Below are 18,120 nucleotides of genomic sequence, written 5' to 3'. Positions count from 1 at the left end.
GTAGCTTATAGGAAGCTACACCCATTGTGCTCAGTATAGCATTTTGATAAGTCACATGATGATATGCCCTTTTTGTTACATGTTCTTTCTTCACAGGAACGATATTCTAGTTGAGACCGCATTTTCATTCTGCACTTGTTTTCATTTACTTGCAACTTAAATTTTAGCTTCAAAACAAACGTTTCTTCTATTTTTTTTGCCATCTTAGACATTGTTTACTCATTTGAGAAATGGAGAGAGGGGCAAATACTATTTCTTTTGTTTTTAAATAGAAATGAAAATTAAAACTTAACTAGATGATTTGGAGAGTTCAGTGATAAAAATAATTACTTTGAAGAATAAAATTAGTGCGTTTTTAAGTGCATTAATAATGTATATTATTATGTGGTCCTTGAAGTTTCTGAGTATCAGCACAAGGGAAAAAACAAGTGAAATTTAAATTATTTTAAAATGTTACCTATGTATAATTTTATGTAATGCTTTTGTTCATGTATGTGCACTGTTGTAGGAGCTCTAACACTGTAAACTTTAAATGGTGATAAAATATATTTTGCTTCAGTGGTACCTTCTGGTGGCTAGAGGAATACTTCAAAAATATTTATTAGCATATTAACAATAAGCTGTAGACTTTTGGTAGATTATAAGTTATTTGAAGGTAGGACTATATCTGTCTTGGCTGTTATTTCCATTGCTTGGCACAGAATCTAATATATATTTAAAATTCTATACATACCTATTGAATGAATGAATGGATGAATAAATAAAAACATTTTAGTAGAAACTTTAGTTTTGGTCTGTGAGTTGAGAAAATTTAATGTAAAAAATAGTATAGATTAGAAAGATAAACTTTGACTCAATTATATTTAACACCCTACTCTTTGTTGGCCTTTAGTTGTTTGTAATGCACTTAATTAATACTATTTTCTTTTTAAAAGATTTACAAATTTTTTCTGAATATCTAACCAAACTGTGAACAGTTCAGGCTTAGGGGCACTGTATTCTAGTTCATGGATATATACGTTTTGTAAGTACAATAGACCGAATAAGCAAATCTCTGCTGGGGGAAGCCCTAATTTTATGCAGACATGTTTTGAAATATTTATTTTCTCTATGCAACAGTAGAGCAAGTGAGTGAGTCCTTTCAACTCTGAAAAGAAAGAGCCTGAGAATGTCATTTATAGATTTTAATGAATATCTTTGGCAAAGAAGTTTGATACAACCCAGCATAGAAACATAAAATATCTAGTACAATGCCTGTCACAAACTATATCAGAAAAGGCTGACCTATCACAAGCCCATCAAAAATATCTGAGCTATGCATATATTGAGTATTTCTTTTTCTTAAGTTAACCTGTTTAAAAGTTATTTTCAAGAATATTTGTGGACTTTCTACCAAAGAGCCACTTTACGTTTTTATGTTAGCAAGAAGTTGTCCGATTATAAAATAATTACATACCGTTAAATTTTGTTCTGACATTTATAATTTTTAAACACGAAATAGTTTAAGAGTTTGCATGGTAGGTAAGAAATACTATATACTAATTGAGACAAATGTTGATTCAGAAAAACATTTTATATAACCATACAGAAGTTTAATTTGTTGGTACCAGTAAGCAGAGGGAAAAAAAGTTTGTTTTGGAATATTAAGGACTACTACACAGATTTTTAAAACAGAACATGTGATAAATGAAATATTTGTTATTTTATAGGAGAAAGAAAAGAAAACAAAGCAAGATAGAACTCCTCTTACCAAAGATGTTTCACTTCTAGATCTGGATGATTGTAAGTATTGTAATTTAAAATATTTCTTCTGTGTTTACTAAGAGTATTTTTTATTTTTATAGTACCTTTCATTTGCATGTCCTAAAATATATCAATATTTATTGTGAAAGACTTATAGATGAATAAGGCAAGAAAGGTTTGGAAATCAGTGTTATTTGTTTCTTTCATCTATTCAGCATATCACTTTATTATCACATGAACAAATATAGATGGCCAAATACAAGTACACAAAATTCATTTTAAAATCTTTTGCTTTAGTAATTTATACTTGTTTGCTAGATAGTCATCCATATCTTATAACTTCTACATTGTGAAATGTGGATTATGGGGATTGACACATCTAACTTAAGGAGGTAGAGGATTAAGGAATGTAAATCAAAATGGAAAGTACATCACCATCTTCCACTTGGCACAATTTCAGTAGGAATGGAAATGGGTTACAAAGCCTTTGGAGGCCAGTTTGGCTATGCCTGTCAGTCTTTTAACTGCAAAAAATCTTTGTCCCAACAAATCTAAGAATTCAGAATCCTACAAATATATTCACCCAAGTGTACAAAGGTACATGTATTTACCACCTCTCCTTAAGTCCACCTGCATGGTGAGAGAGAGATAGTGGTACTTTGTTGCACTAGAAGAGTAACAAGAAGTGAGTTTTCATGAATATTAAACTACTATCATTTTTTGATAGAGTTTTTCTATGCTGAGAGTGAGTTATGTTTTAGCTTATCTCATTCTGTCACATATCTGTTCTGTTTATACTGTTACCTGCCCTGTCCCCAGTAGCCATGGCATATACTTAACATAGAGAAACTAAAATATGTAATACAGAGAAATAACAGAGAAACCAAAAATAAAATTGGAGTTAAATTTGAATCATGTTTTACATATTGGCTAAGATTTTGAGGTTTGGTGTCATCCAGTGTTGCTAAGGTTTGGAGAAACAGATGTACATGTTTTTGATAGGAATATAAATAGGTACAGCTCTTTGGAGTCATTTTAGCAATTTCTATCAAAACTTAAATTGCACATACCCTTTCACCTAGCACTTCTTCCCCACCCCCTGAGACGGAATCTCACTTTGTTGCCCAGGCTGGAGTGTAGTGGCACTACTTCGGCTCACTGCAACCTCCGCCTTCCTGGTTCAAGCAATTCTCCTGCCTCAGCCTCCTGAGTAGCTGGGACTACAGGTGCGTACCATCATGCCCAGCTAATTTTTTGTATTTTTTTTTTTAGTAGAGATGGGGTTTCACCATGTTAGCCAGGATGATCTTGATTTCCCCACCTCGTGATCCACCGCCTCGGCCTCCCAAAGTGCTGGGATTACAGGTGTGAGCCATTGCACCCCACTGACCTAGCAGTTCTTTTCCAGAAATTTATCCTACTGATAAACTACTGATGAAATCAGATCTTATTTCTTTCTTGTTTTAAACTCTTGAATTTAATGGCTTAATTTTGCATTTAGATGAAAGCCCATACTCCTTTCCCAGGTTTCTCAGACTGTAGATGATCTGACCCCTGTCTCCTTCCTATCCACATTTCATCCTACTCTGTTTTTATGCATTTGTCACACATACTAGGCTCATTTCTGTCAAGGGCCTTTCTACTGCTGTTCCCCTGCTGAGAACAATTCCCCCAGATATTCTGTTGGCAGACTGATCCTTACTTCCCCAGCTCAGAAGTCATCTACTCTTACACACTGTCCTAGTCCCTTTGAGGTGGCATAACAGAATACCTTAGACTGGGTAATTTATAAACAGCAGAAATTAATCGTTCGTAGTTCTGGAGGCTGGGAAGTCCAAGATCAAGGTGCCAGCATATTTGATGATTGGTGAGGGCTAACTCTGCTTCAGAGAAAGACTTCTGTTTTCTCATGTGACAGAAGGAGGAAATACCATCCCTCATATCTCTTTTATAAGGGCACCAATCCCATTCATGAGGGTAGAACCCCTATAACCTAATTACCTACTAAAGGCCCCACCATAGTCTGGATTAAGTTTCAACATGAATTTTGGAGGGACACAAATATTCAGACCATAGCGCAAACCTTCTTCACTTGTTATTCTTGTCTTCATGGCATTTTTCACTCTCTGAAATTACCTTAAAATTTTGGTACTTGATTATTGTCTTCTTTCTCCTGACAAAGATGTAAGTTCCATGAGGACAGGATCTCTGTCTGTGTTGCTCACTGCTATTCCTAGTGTATAGAATGGCTCCTGGCAGTTTGTGGGCACCCAGTAAATATTTCTTGAATTAATGAAACATATAAAGGCATATATAAAAATTTCATTGCAGCATTGTTCAGTGGTTAGCTCTGAGCTGCTTGTGATGTAGGACTAACCTGGGAACAGACAAGAATAAGACTTTCATTTTATATTTTGTATCTTTCTGTGACATTTGAATATCTTACATATGTATGTTTGTAACCTTCATAATTTAAAAAGTTTAAAATTGTAAAAGAATAACAGTAAAGTACATTTAAAAAGGAACTAAAAGTAAATGTTACAAGGTACTAGAGTGTACTAATTACAACTTTTTCTTATATTCAACTCTGGATTTCCTGGCAACTACGGTAAAAAAAGAAAAACCTATGAAATGATATAATTGTTATAGTCCCATTCTGTAAAAAAAAGTATATTTTTATATGTTGAGACACAAGCTTTTTTAAAAAATCAAGTTTTTAATAATTGAAATGAAAGTTGTTTTGAATTTTAAGGGAACTTTGATCCCAACCTACATTTTTTAACTCAATATAGGATATAGTGTTTCTCTTTGTTTTTAATACCCAGGTGCCATTTCTTTAAAAATCTTTCATAGTCCTGCTTTTGTCAGAAATGACACTTGAAACTCTCTTGTTAACAAGTCAGTTCAGCCTGTGTTTTCTGGATTGTCTCCTAAGTGCAAGGTACTTTAGTAGGTGCTGTAATAGATAAATAAAATTTACTCATTCCCTTCCAAAAACTAAAATCTAGTCAGAGACACAGATAACAGAACAAGTAACTATTGTATATGAGAGAAAACAGAGATGCCAAGGATAGTGAAGAAACAAAGAGGGAGATGAAAACCCCTCTTTGGGGTTTTCATTAACCCCAAATTAAAAAACTACAAAAACCTTGTGAAGGAACCATGATCTGAGCTTACAGATAAAGACAAGCAGAGTGCCAACTTCACTGTATGCCTCTTATTAGCCTACAGTGGTTCTCCATTGCCCATGGCATGCAGTTTGTTGCTCAGATACTAAAATGTTACTCTCCAGTGGCTTTAGTTCTTAACTGTGAGAATTAGATTAATCTTGAAAGAAGGCCAGACACATTCCCTGTGTTTTATCTAAGAGGCACATCATAATCCACACAGGTTGTTTGCTAGGTACACAGTGCATACCAGGAAGACTGCAAGTACTGAATTTATTCATTTCTTCATTCAGGAAATGTTAATTGAGTACTTGCTATGATCTTTATAATCTGCTACATACTGGAGATTCTAAATTAATACAATATTGTCCCTACCCAAGGAACTCTCAAAGTGTAATGGGAAAAACAGATAAATTGGCAATTAGATTGCCACATTATAGATGAAATGAGGAGAAATGCACAAAATACTGTTTGGTGTCAAGGTTCCTAATCCACCTAGCAGTATCAAAATTTAACTTTTGAGTTGAGTTGGCCAGGCCTGGTGGCTCACACTTGTCATACCAGCACTTTGGGAAGCCGAGGCAGGCGGATCACCTGAGGCCAAGAGATTGATACCAGCTTAGCCAACATGGTGAAACCCCGTCTCTACTAAAAATAGAAAAATTAGCCAGGCGTGGTGGTGCACGCCTGTAATCCCAGTTACTCGGGAGGCTGTGGCAGGAGAATTGCTTAAACCTGGGAGGCAGAGGTTCCAGTGAGCCAGGATCGCACCACTGCGCTCCAGCCTGGGTGACAGAGTGATATTCCATCTCAAAAAAAGAAAAAAGAAAGAAAAAAAAGCATCAGTCAAGCAGTTGGAGGCATGAGGGGAGGGTATACTAGGCAGAATAAAGGTATGGAGGAGGGAAAGAGCTTGCTACTACCAGAAATAATGATTGTCTGTCTCTAAGGCAGCAACCCTAGCAATAGACTGACTCTACTACAAAACAATTTGGTTAGCTGCTTTGTCTATAAAATTGGGATGGTACAAATACTTTTGGGAGTCATTTAATTCTCAAAGGATGAAATGACTTGTGATATATGTAAAAGCATTTAGAACTGTGCCTGACACATGATAGACATTACTGGGGTTAGTGATGATGCTGGTGCTTATGATGCCAATGATACAGATGATGCAGCAAATTACAAATTAAATAACAACATATTAAGCCATTATATATTCAGTTTTTCTTATTCTGAAATCTTAAGGCAAAGCTTTGATCAGAAGAATAATTGAATAATTACTGTATTAGATCTACTTTTAGAAAAGAAAAAAAGTTTTATAGAAAGTTTTTAAAATAAAAAGAAGAAAATAAAATTAACTTGTAATCCAAACACCCCAGGTTAACATTCTGACATATCAGTTTAGATTCTCTTCATATGCAAATCCCCCCCTCCAAATTGGATTGTACTGAGAAACTGTTTTATCACTTTCTTTCTCCTCTGTTTAAAGTACATGTTCTTAGCCAGTGTGGTGGCTCATGTCTATAATCTAGCACTTTGGAGGCCAAGGCGAGAGGATTGCTTAAGCCAGGAGGTCAAGGCTGTAGTGAGCTGCAATTGTGCCGTCGCACTCCAGCCCGAGTGACAGAGCAAGACCCTGTTTCCAAAAACAAAACAAAACCTACGTTCTTTATAACTGCATGGTTGTCCTTTATTCTTTTAGAACAAATTCTATTGAACAGATTTACTATTGTTGGGAATGTAACTGTTTTCCATTTTTTGCTATCATAATTAGTGAAGTAACATTCATCATTGTAAATATATTTTTCAATATCTCTGTAACTGTTTCCTTAAGATAAATTTCCAGAAGTAGTATTGCTGGGACAACAACTTTGAAGAATTTGTTTGTCCAAAATTGCCTTTTAGGCTTGGCATGGTGGCTCATGCCTGTAATCCCAGCTACTTGGGAGGCTGAGACAGGAGGATTGCTTGAAGCTGGGAGTTCGAGACCAGCCTGGACAACAAAGTGAGACTCCTGTCTCTACAAAAAGATAGAAAAATTAGCGGGGCATGGTGGCATACACCTGTAATACTAGCTACTCAGGAGGCTGAGGTGGGAGGATCACTTGAGTCCAGAAATTCAAGGCTGCACTGAGCTGTGATTATGCCACTCCACTCCAGCCTGGGTGACAGAGAAACTCCTTCTTAAAAATAAGTAAATAAAATTGCCTTTCAGAAAGCTTGTACCAGCTTACACAGTATTAATATGAGGGTGCTATATTCCTTGTACCTTCACCTAGATTCTGTATTTTAAGATTACCTTTTCTAATTTGACAGGTGGACATGATATTTCATTTTAACTTGTATGCTATGACATTTTTAAAAAAACCCTATAGAGTCACTTTGTTTTTACACATTACTAATTGAATACTTCAGCACAGTCACCTAGCCTCAGAATTCACTTTGGGGTAAGCTTTCAATGCCAATTTTCATCTTGCCATACCTGCAAACAGATGCATAATCATCGGTTTAATACCAGAGCACACATCTTCTGAAATTATATTAAAACCCATCCTTTTTTAAAAAAGAGCAGAACTTGCTTGTGGTGTGAATTTTCTTCTCTTGTCTCTTGATGGTATTTAGCCAAGCCACAGTTGAAATCAGAGGCTGTTTCTTTTTCAGTTTTTTGTTCGTTATATGGGCATTCTAATATTTTGAAAGGATGAATGGTGGATGGGTGGGTAGATAGATGTACGAAGGAATGAATAAACATGCATTTAGAACTTACCTGAAAAGTTACGTGTTGCATGGGAAGGCAACATATTATGATCCAAGTTAGAAGAAGCAGTTTCTAATTCTATAGTGGTTCTACCATTCACTTTTTTTATGACCTTGTCAATATTAATCTCCCTGTGGCTCAGTTTCCAGTGTCTTCAATATTAAATGCTCTTTTTAAGCCTTCTCATTGCCATTGGCTTACTTTAGTCTTTTTCACTTCATTCCTAAACTATTGTAAATTCTTCCTTTCTCCCAACCCTGCCTTCAGTCTGTGCATTGTACTACCATCTGATTAACTATCCTGCAGGACCATATTCATTATCATTCCTCTGTTTGATCAGTTTTTGACTGTTCCCCTTGGTCTATAGGATAAGTCCAGTCCCCTTAGTTTTTCAATTTCCCACCTCCCAGCCTTTGTTTATAGCATTCTGTTATCCAACAATTAACTGGCTTCTTTCTTTCCTCTTATTCAAATCTCACCCTTACTTAAAAATTGAACTTCATTCCCTCCTATTCATGAAGCCTCCTCTTCCACTCCTTCTCCAGTGATCCTTGTTTTCCCCCCGACTCTGTGACACTTGCTAAACTGTACAGGGTTTTCAGTGTGGGTCTAAGGAAGCCTGGAGATTTGAAGCTGTGCTTCAACTACACTAAGTGAGCATGGGGAAGATCAAGAGCTCCACTCCCTCCCCATCCAACCTCCAGGCTGCTTTTTCTATTATATATGTTGAGATTTTGTTTAGTGTTTCCTTTGAAATTTTTCTTCTTTGGCCGTATCATTTACGGACTGTATTGTTACTTTTTTTTTTTTTTTTCAAATACATGTATCTCTTTTTCTTAATTAGGTTTTGTTACTTGAGGATCTTGAACTTTTTTGTCTCTCACTTGCTACCTTGCAGAATAAATATTTGTTGTTAACTTTATGGATTAATATTTGTTTTGCCCTGTTCACTGGATACTGTGAGACTAAAATGAGAAAAAGATGCTTTGAAAAGTAATGTCACAGCTGAGTGTCATGGCACATACCTGTAATCCCAGCAGTTTGGGAGGCCAAGGTAGGAAGATTGCCTGAGCCTAGGAGTTAGAGACCAGCCTGGGCAACATGGGGAGACCCCATCTCTAAAAAAAAAAAAAAAAAAAAAAAACGCTGGGTATGGTGTATGCACTTACTCAGGAGGCTGAAATTGCTTGGGCCCAGGAAGGGATTGCACCACTTTACTCCAGCCTGGGCAACAGAGCAAGACCCTATCTCCAAAAATAAAAATAAAAAAGAAATGTCAAATTAACTAAATGTTATTCCCTTTAGAATATTATCTTGGAATGAGAACTTGTTGGAAGCTAAAACTTGACCACATTTTAATGTATTTTATTCGAATGGTTTAGAAGCACTGAAATTTAATGTTATTGTCTGTTCACACAGACTAGCAGAAATGCAAACACATAAAGACACTAATTTGTATTACATGAGAAGTACAGTTATAGAAGTTTGTCCCAGTATATCTGTGGAACAAAGAAGGCACATATAAGCTGTTTGCAGGTGAGCCAGAGAGTGTTTTCCTTTTAAAGGGTAGCTTGCCAGATCGAAGTTGCAAGATGAGCAAGCAGAGAAGTAGGCAAACAGAGTAGAATATAAAAGGCTCCAAGACATAGAACAAGATCTTGGGAACTATTATCCCATAGAGCTAGCACATAACAGTGCTGAAATTGGAGATAAGCTGGACCTGAGTAGTCCAGTGTGGCGGCCACGAGCCACATGTAATTACTTAAGTAAAATTTAAAATGCAATTATTTAGTCATACTAGCCACATATCAAGAGCATGTTAGGCATATGTGGCTAGTGGCCACTTTATCAGATGTAGAACATTTCCGTTATCATAGGAAGTGCTATTAGGGCTGGGGCAGACCATAGAGGACTTTGTGAACTTAATTGAGGAGTTGGGCTTTTATCTTGTAGGCAGTTATGAGCCTTTGAAGAGTCTTAAGCAGGGGAGTAACATGACCAGACTTGCATTTTTAGAAGATTTCCAAACTTACAGGTATCAGTTCTCAAGTATATAGCAGTTTTAGAATCAGTCAGACATTTCTATCTAGCACATAGCTTTTGCTGAAAAAGTATAATCACAAGGGAATTAGGTAGCCTGATTAGAGTGGAGAATAAAATAGATATAGGATTTAAACATCTTTCAAGACTTCTAATTCCACTGGAGCATTCTCTTGGAAGCAGTTGTTATTCTTATGATAGTCTGGAAAAAAAATGTTTCTTTACTTTTTTAGGGAGATTACTGGGTGATAAATGTTAGTGATAATGTTATGTGATAAAAATTTTCACAAACTATTACTCAAGATATTTATATCCTTATTTTGTTATAGGATTTGCCGTTATGTTTTGAAAGCTAAGACTAATAACTGCCATGACTTGATAATAACTTGACTAAATCAAGATGTTAAATAGAATTGTCATACATTTATTAATCAAAGTAATTTAATTAGATTTACTAACAAAATAAAAATGTTGCTTTTAATAAATTGAATTAAATGTTCACGCACACTTACTAATTTAGGCCTTTTCTTACAGTTAACCCAGTATCCACTCCAGTTGCACTGCCCACACCAGCTCTTTCTCCAAGTTTGATGGCTGATCTTGAAGGTTTAAACTTGTCAACTTCCTCTTCAGTCATCAGTGTAAGTTATTTTTAAAATACACCAGCTCTGTTTTCTTATGTTGCCATTGCATCTTTTTTATTAAAATGTAAATACTTGAAGTGGATTCTTAGTTTTGAACAGATTCTTCTCTAAGAACAAGCCCAATTTAGCTAAGACCTTTTAATTTTTTAAATAATTTACTCAAACCATTATCTTCTCAGTTTTTTTCCCTTGTTGTCCACACTTAATTATCATCTGTATGTTTTTCTCTGGTATTGTTATATATCTGTAACATACAAAGGTTCTTAACCACATTGACGCAGTACATATATCTGAACTGTGCCACAGAAAGTTGTCTACATTAACAGACTTTCATTTCCATAATCGTTTTATTCCTACCACAGTATTTTTTCATAGACTATTAAAAATTCATGACTGTTTTTATTTAAAAGTTCAAGATTTTTTTTTCTATCTATTTTTGTACATTTATTTATATGTGTTGGTGTCTTTAAAATTAGTCTTTAATGTTATTTATAGAATGTGATGTGAAGTGAGGCTAGAACCTACCTGTCACAAAATAATGCAAAAACCATCAACTTATCATGGTATTTGAAGCTGCAACAACTTTTTATTGTGTTAGCATATTATATCCACTAACCTTTCACTGTAAATCAAGCATGCTGCCTAAGATGTATAATCTGTTGATATGCTTGACCTCCTGTTAATTTGTTGTCAGAAATCTGACAGACTAAGAGACAGAATAGTAAGCTTTGATGGGCACAGGTAGCCTCAACAGATCTGGCTCTCAGGGCTGGCAGGGTACTACATGGCATGTAACTGATCATCTGAGCTGCCTGGGAGCGTAGAGCTGCTTCTGCCAAAAGTGGGATAAAAGAAGTGCCTAATTCTTGTGTGTTATTATGGAAAAAAATTCCTCCTTTAAAGCAAATACGCTCTCAGTGCTATGCAATGAAATACTAAAAAAAGCTATCTGTATTTCTGTTCAACATTGGTCACCTCGCTTAGAAAGTACAGGTGAAAAGTTTTAAGCTACAATGTTCTCTTTAAGCATAGAATGAGATTATCTCTTAACCACTCAGAAATGAGTAAGAATGGTATTTGCGATTTTAATTTGCACTTGTTTCTAAAAGGAAAAGGTACATTAAAAGATATGAGGGGGAAGCATTGAAAATAAGCAGTTAAGTCTTTCATTTATTCAGGTAATAAATATTTATTGAGCATTTGTGGTAGGCTCTAAAGAAAAAGTGTTAACCAAAAAATCAATAGTGAAGCAGTTAGTTCCTTGAATGGAACAGGAGGTCCCTAAAACCTTGGTTGGCAGTAAGGTAGTGAATAAATAATAACTTGGGCTCTGATATCAGATGTCCAGGGTGCAAACCCCTGCTTTGCCACTTAATAGCTGTGTGACTGTGGGCAAATTGGTACTCTTACACCTCATTTTCCTATGAGAATACTATCTACCTCATAGGATTGTTATGAGATTAATGAAATAATATATGCAACGCTCTTAGAGCAGTGACTGACACATTGTCATTACTCAGTAAATATTAACGAATATTCTCCAAAGTGATATGATATGTGATAATGGACTCTGAGTGTAGACTCTTCTACTTTATTAATAATAAGAAGAAAGCAGTTGAGATTAGAAAAGCTTGTAGTAAATTTTGATTCATCATAAAGTAATTGACAGACTCACCCTTTTATACTAAGGAAAATATTTATTGAGATGGTCTCTTCAAAGGAAAGAAAAGCACTCCATCTAAAGTTGGGCAAAAAATGACCGCCAGTTGACACAGCTGAGTGAAGTAGGACCACAACACTCACTCCCCAAAAGCTAGCAAAATGATCAAACAAGTAGTGCTAAAAAGAATGACAACCAGAAGTTCACCAGCAACAATAAAATATGGACGGGAATAGAACTTTAAATAAAGAAAATGCTAGAACTCTGAAAAATGGAACTTGTAGAAATAAACTGAATATTCTACTGCAGAATGGCATGGCTCCTAATAGCACATCCAGCCCTCAGAACAGTACTGAGAAAAGAAGATGAATCAACCAGAGTTTAAGCTTCCTCATTATGTGTCTGAATTTGGAAAGAAGTGGATGGAAGACATCAGAGGAAAATAAAGAAAACCCCTCAAGAATTACAACTCCCATATAATGCTGTGAGATCTCAACAAATCTAGGAGCTCTTTTGGATCCTGAAATGAAGTTCATTGATGATAGAGTACATCTATAATTTTAAAGTCAACATGTTGTCCTAGTTGAATAGAAAAAATAAAAGTAACATATAATAAACTAATATTTTCAATGATATGTAACTGACCATGACTACACTAGAAGTAGTTAAATGATGCTGGCACTCATATACAGAACTCATGAATGTGAGAACTATATGTGCATATTGATATAGGTGCGTTATTCGGCAATGCAAATGCTATGGGTTGCGGTATTGCCATCAGTGACATAATTTTCCAAACACTGAACAGTTTTTCTGCACCAAAGTAGTTGCATCCCTGGAAAATTGAGCCTGTTAAAATCTTGCCAAAAAGAAAAAAAACTTCGTATTTTATGTGAAATGTTCTAGGATCAAGTAATTTTAATCATGTTGTCTAACGTGTTTAACGTGTCTAACAAGACATTTGAATGTTAATAGTTTCATTTTCTCGTAGTAGGAAACAGAGCTTTTGTGAGGGACATGGTACAGTCTGTATCGTCAGGATCTACCCTGTTCATTACTGCGAACATCTAGCATTCCTGGCCTTCACTCCTTAAAGCTAGTGGCATCCTTTACTGTCCCTCCCTCCAGTCGTGTTCTAGCTATAAACGTCAAAGCATTATGTAGCGGTGAAAAGCACAGGCTCTTGATTCAGACCACCTGCGTTCAAATCAGAGCTCTGCACTTTACAAATTAGGGACTTCGGGCAAGTCAGTTTACCGCCCAGTGCCTCCATTATTTTCAGCTGTAAAATGATCATGCTACCTACCTCATAGGATTGTTGTTGGTATTAAATGATTAACAAACATGAAATGTTTATAACAGTACCTGATATGTACTAATAACTAAATATTTCCTGTTATCATTTTCATTACACATACATCATTAGTGCAGCTTTATAAAGGAAATGAAGTGTGACCCAAGAAAACTGTGTTTTCTTCTTAAGGCTGTGCATAGATATGCTGAAACATGAGAATTACTGTGGATACTACTTTAAAGAAAAGAGTGGAGATACTGCTGATTGTTGAAACCAAGGGAAGGGTGATTCAAAGTAATAGAATCAGTAGCTATAAAAATTGTGGTCATATGATTGAGTATAAATGATAAAAATAGGAAACCAAAACTAGAAGGTGGGGAAAGATGACAGGATACATGGTAATTATTTTTTCAATGTAGGTAGGAAAACGCTCCGTAATATGCAAAATTGAAACCGCTTTTGTTTTTGTTTTTAATGAAATGCACACCTCTTAATGATTTGTATATACTCAAAGAACATTTATCTGATGTTCTGGAGGGTTTTTTATTTTTTGGTTTTAATTCCATTTCTTTTTCTTCAAAGTAGGATTATAGTCCCATTCTAAGGGATAATTTGTCTGTTTCTCTGTATATCTGTCAGTGGTTACAGAAATGTCATGTTCACCATGGTTAACAGTTACTTTAGATGGAATGGTTTCAGAATGACTTGTTGATTGTTTTGGTACTTTTCTGTAATGTTTAAATGTTTTATAATAATTTTATAATAAACGATAACTTTTTAAAACAAATTATTACTATAAAAATGAGCAAAAGGACAAAAACCAGAAAAATTAATTTATGGTATAACAAATCAGAATAGTGCTTACTCCTAGGAGAATTAGTGCTTATAAGGAAATACAAGAGTAGTTTCTGGGGTGCTGATAATGGTCTCTCTTTTGATCTGGGGGCTGTTACATGGGTGTATTCAGTTTATGAAAAAAATCATTGAGCTTTGCACTTAAGATATGTGTACTTTATGTATATTGTACTTCAATAAAACATTTTTAAAAGTGGACAAATGATATAAACACATTCATAGAGGCGGAACTATAGATGATAATATGCGAAAAAGGTTCAGTGGTAGTAATTAATAAATGTAGACTTAAAGAACCATCTTGCCTGTAACATTAGCAAAAATTACAAAAACCAACATCTGTTGTTGCTGAGGTATGCAATGAAGCAGGCATTATACAGTGCTCCACTGGTAAAAGTATAAATTATTACATCATTCTGGATGGCAGTTGGGCCACCTGTATAAAAAGCCATCAAAATATGTATACCTTTTGACCAGGTAAACTCATGTCTAGATTCTTCTTCTAAGGAAATAATTAGAATTACACAGATTTATGTGCATGGTTGTTTAAACCTAAATGTCTAGTGATAGTAGTGATGGTTACAAAAAGTATGCAAAAACAATTTAAGGAATTTTGTACAATTATTAAGATGTTTTTATTACATATTTTAATAAGATAAAATATGGTATAATGTAAGGTGGAAAAAAGGATACAAAATGTTATATATATTATCTAAATTTTGTAAAATTGTACAATTGTACTGTTTTCAGATACAGGGAAATTGAAAGAGTAGAAGAAACTGCATCATAATTTTAACAGCTTTTCTGAATGATGAGATTATGGATGTTTTATATTTAATTTTCTTCTACATATTTTAAATATTTTCCAGATTTTCTCTAATGAAGATATAATACATCTATTACACAAAAAGCAATACTTTTAAAATAGAAATGGAAAGCACGTATATGAATGACAAGAATTCCTTTTTATTTGGGTCTTTTTCCTTTCCTTTTCCTCTTCCTTTTCTCTTTCTTTTTCTTTTCTCTTCTTTTCTTTTTTCTTTTTTTCTTTCTTTCTCTTTTTTTTTGACAGGGTCTGTCGCCCAGGTTGGAGTACAGTGGTGTGATCTTGGCTCACTGCAACCTCTGCTTCCTGGGTTCAAGCCATCTTTCTACCTCAGCCTCCGGAGTAGCTGGGACTACAGCTGCCTGCCACCACACCCTAATTTTTATATTTTTGTTGGTAGAGATGGCTAATTTGTTGGCTAATTTTTAAATTTTTGTTGGTAGAACTAGGGTTTCACCATGTTGCCCAGGCTGGTCTCAAACTCCTGGGCTCAAGTGAGCCACCACGCTCAGCCAGATTCCTTTTTATTGACCCATCTGATACCTGTCTTTCTAGATCACCATTACTAATTAATTGGATGATATTGAGCAAATCATTTGGTTTTTTTCAACTATGAAATGATAGCAAGGCAGATTTCCATGTTTCCTTTTAACCCCTGTGTGTGTTTGAACCTAAGATGGAATTTCGAATTAATGAAAATAATTTCACTGGGATAATTTGAATAAGTTTGTTAAAATAAAGAAATGAAACTTGTTTAGTTTATATAATGACTTTCTAGTCCATCTATAATTTTTATTCTAGTAAATGTTATTTGTTTTCCTTATGTGTATTAGATTTTTTCAATTAACAAAATATTTACAATGAAACCCAAAGAACAATCGCTTTTTCACACCAAATATTTTTCTAATTAAAAAAGTCACTATTTGTTCCTATCCTTTGAATTATATATTCAGAACACAGAGATTTTAAAAAATAATGCCTGACAAACATTATTATCATTATAAGGAAAGGCTTTAGTTTTTTAAACTCTATAATAAATATTATTTATAAACACAGCATGTATTAGTCTTGCCAGAGACTGGCCATTGGCCAACAGATAGCTCCATTGAGGGAGCATTTTAGTTCCTGCTGTAGTATTTGAGTGAACAAACTGGTTAACTTAGTAAATTTTTTTTTACTGGATTATTATTAGGTCCTGAGTTTAAATCAAGACCTGTAAACACATAAACATCAATCCTTAAAATATTTGCTTCTTGCAGGGATGAAAAAAGAATAGGGGGAAAAAGACAATTCTGTGTGTAAGAATAATGTGAAATAAGAATAACTTGTTCACCTCTGGTATTAGAAATGTTGAGTGAAACTTTGATCTGTTGTGCTTTAAATTACTTTGTATATTTGGGTCACAAAAATATTAAAGTGAATAAAACAGTTAAAGTTACCTATTTTAGTGTATGTTCTGCTTTAACTGGTGAACATCAACATGAAACCTTGACTCATCCTTTGCATTTTTTGTTTCTTCTCGAACTAGTTGTGTAAGAAAGTATATTTATTTACTCACTATTTAAGATGATGTTTTTATGGAAAAATCAGAGTCTGACCTTCCTAGGTTAAAAGGTTCTCAAAGTGGCCGGGCGCAGTGGCTCACACCTGTAATCTCAACACTTTGGGAGGCCGAGGCGGGCGGGTCACCTGAGGTCAGGAGTTCGAGACCAGCCTGGCTAACATGGTGAAACCCCGTTTCTACTAAAAATACAAAAGATTAGCCTGGGGTGGTGGCATGCGCCTGTAATCCCAGCTACTTGGGAGGCTGAGACAGGAGAATCGCTTAAACCCGGGAGGCAGAGGTTGCAGTGAGCCAAGATCGCGCCATTGCACTCCAGCGTGGGCAACAAGAGCGAAACTCCGTCTAAAAAAAAGAAAGGTTCCCAAGGCAATCCCCAAATGTCATAATACCATAATGGAGATATACTATCTATGATTCTTTAACACCTAATCACAAGTCAGAGGTTTTCTGTGGAAATACACTTTCAGAGTTCCACCTTAAAATGCTAAAAACTCATTTAGAAAGACAGGGTGACATTTGTGAAATGCAGTGAATCTGGAGCCCAAAGACCTGGTTTTCACCCTTGGCTGTGCTGTGTTTATTATCATTGTGGCTTTGAGCAGTTCTTTGACTCGTGTAAACTTCCATTTTTTAATTTACAAAATGGAGATAATACTTTTCCTAAACACCTTTTTTTTATGAAAATCAAATGAAATAATGATCCTGAAAATGTTTGAATTCTATTCTGTAGCTGTAAACCCTGAAATCTAGTCCAGTGGCCCTGGAACAAGTGGAATAGTGATTTGACATCAGATAATAGATTCAGATTTGAGGATCTTGGCCTGGATATAGACTATAGGGGGAACAATTCAGTCAAAATTGGGATTGACAGGGTAGAGACGCTCCAAGGCCTTTATGTTCGGAAATAACATGGGGTTGATGTCACCTATTCCATTTCTTTCCCTTCCTCCTGCCCTCAAATCGGATACTAGAACTATGCAGGAAAAGTGACTCAGTGAAACAAAAACATAAGGTCCTCAGGAAGCACCAGGATCTGCAGAATCAGGGACTGAAAAACGCTTATTGTACAGAAAGGATTATTGCTTAGTCTGTCCAGCAAAGTTGGCCATTTTTGTATTGGGCATATCTAAATCAGGCAGAAGTCACTGCATGCCAAATCTGAAAGCTTGTGATGGGATTATAACTGTTTTTTTTTAATTGCAAAGAATTCATACTAAAAGTAAATATCAGTTTGCTCTAAAATGTTTGGGATTGATTTCATAATTTTTCTGTTCCTCAGAACTTAAAAGGGAAAAGAAAGTTAAATTTCTTGAGTACCTTCAGTGTCTTACCGAGTTAAGGAAAAAACTACAAATAGTTATATTCCTAAAGTAATGTAAAAGGAGCAGTGAGTGGTACATGTCATTCCTTAATAACAAACTTTTTGTTTCTATATACCTCTTTAATACACCAAGGATAGTGTTACAGTAATTCACACGTTCTATAAAATAATGAAGTAATGCTGTGAAAAATAGGCTCAGCGGGAATTTGCACATCTTGCATCCAAGCATGTCTCTTCCTTGTGTCGTA

The 18,120-nt window shown here is 35.2% G+C and overlaps 1 protein-coding gene across 4 annotated transcripts in view; it reads left to right on the top strand.

Moving 5' to 3' along the window:
- Nucleotides 1-18,120, top strand: part of AP3B1 (adaptor related protein complex 3 subunit beta 1) — a 288,518-nt gene that overhangs the window by 191,105 nt on the left and 79,293 nt on the right. For 3 of the 4 annotated variants that reach the window (XR_004027066.1, XM_003261505.4, XM_030800425.1), the window contains exons 21-22: nt 1,710-1,782; nt 10,246-10,352. Coding sequence is in view for 3 of the 4 variants with exons in the window: in XM_003261505.4 (XP_003261553.2) it covers nt 1,710-1,782; nt 10,246-10,352 (180 nt within the window). In the remaining variant the exon portion in view is untranslated. Of the gene's footprint in view, nt 1-1,709; nt 1,783-10,245; nt 10,353-12,075; nt 15,123-18,120 lie in introns of those variants that run through there. The other variant, XM_030800430.1, reaches the window with a different exon arrangement.

Source organism: Nomascus leucogenys, chromosome 2 (assembly GCF_006542625.1).
Source record: "Nomascus leucogenys isolate Asia chromosome 2, Asia_NLE_v1, whole genome shotgun sequence".
NCBI classification, from domain to species: Eukaryota; Metazoa; Chordata; class Mammalia; order Primates; family Hylobatidae; genus Nomascus; species Nomascus leucogenys.
This window is presented reverse-complemented; position numbering and strand designations above follow the sequence as displayed.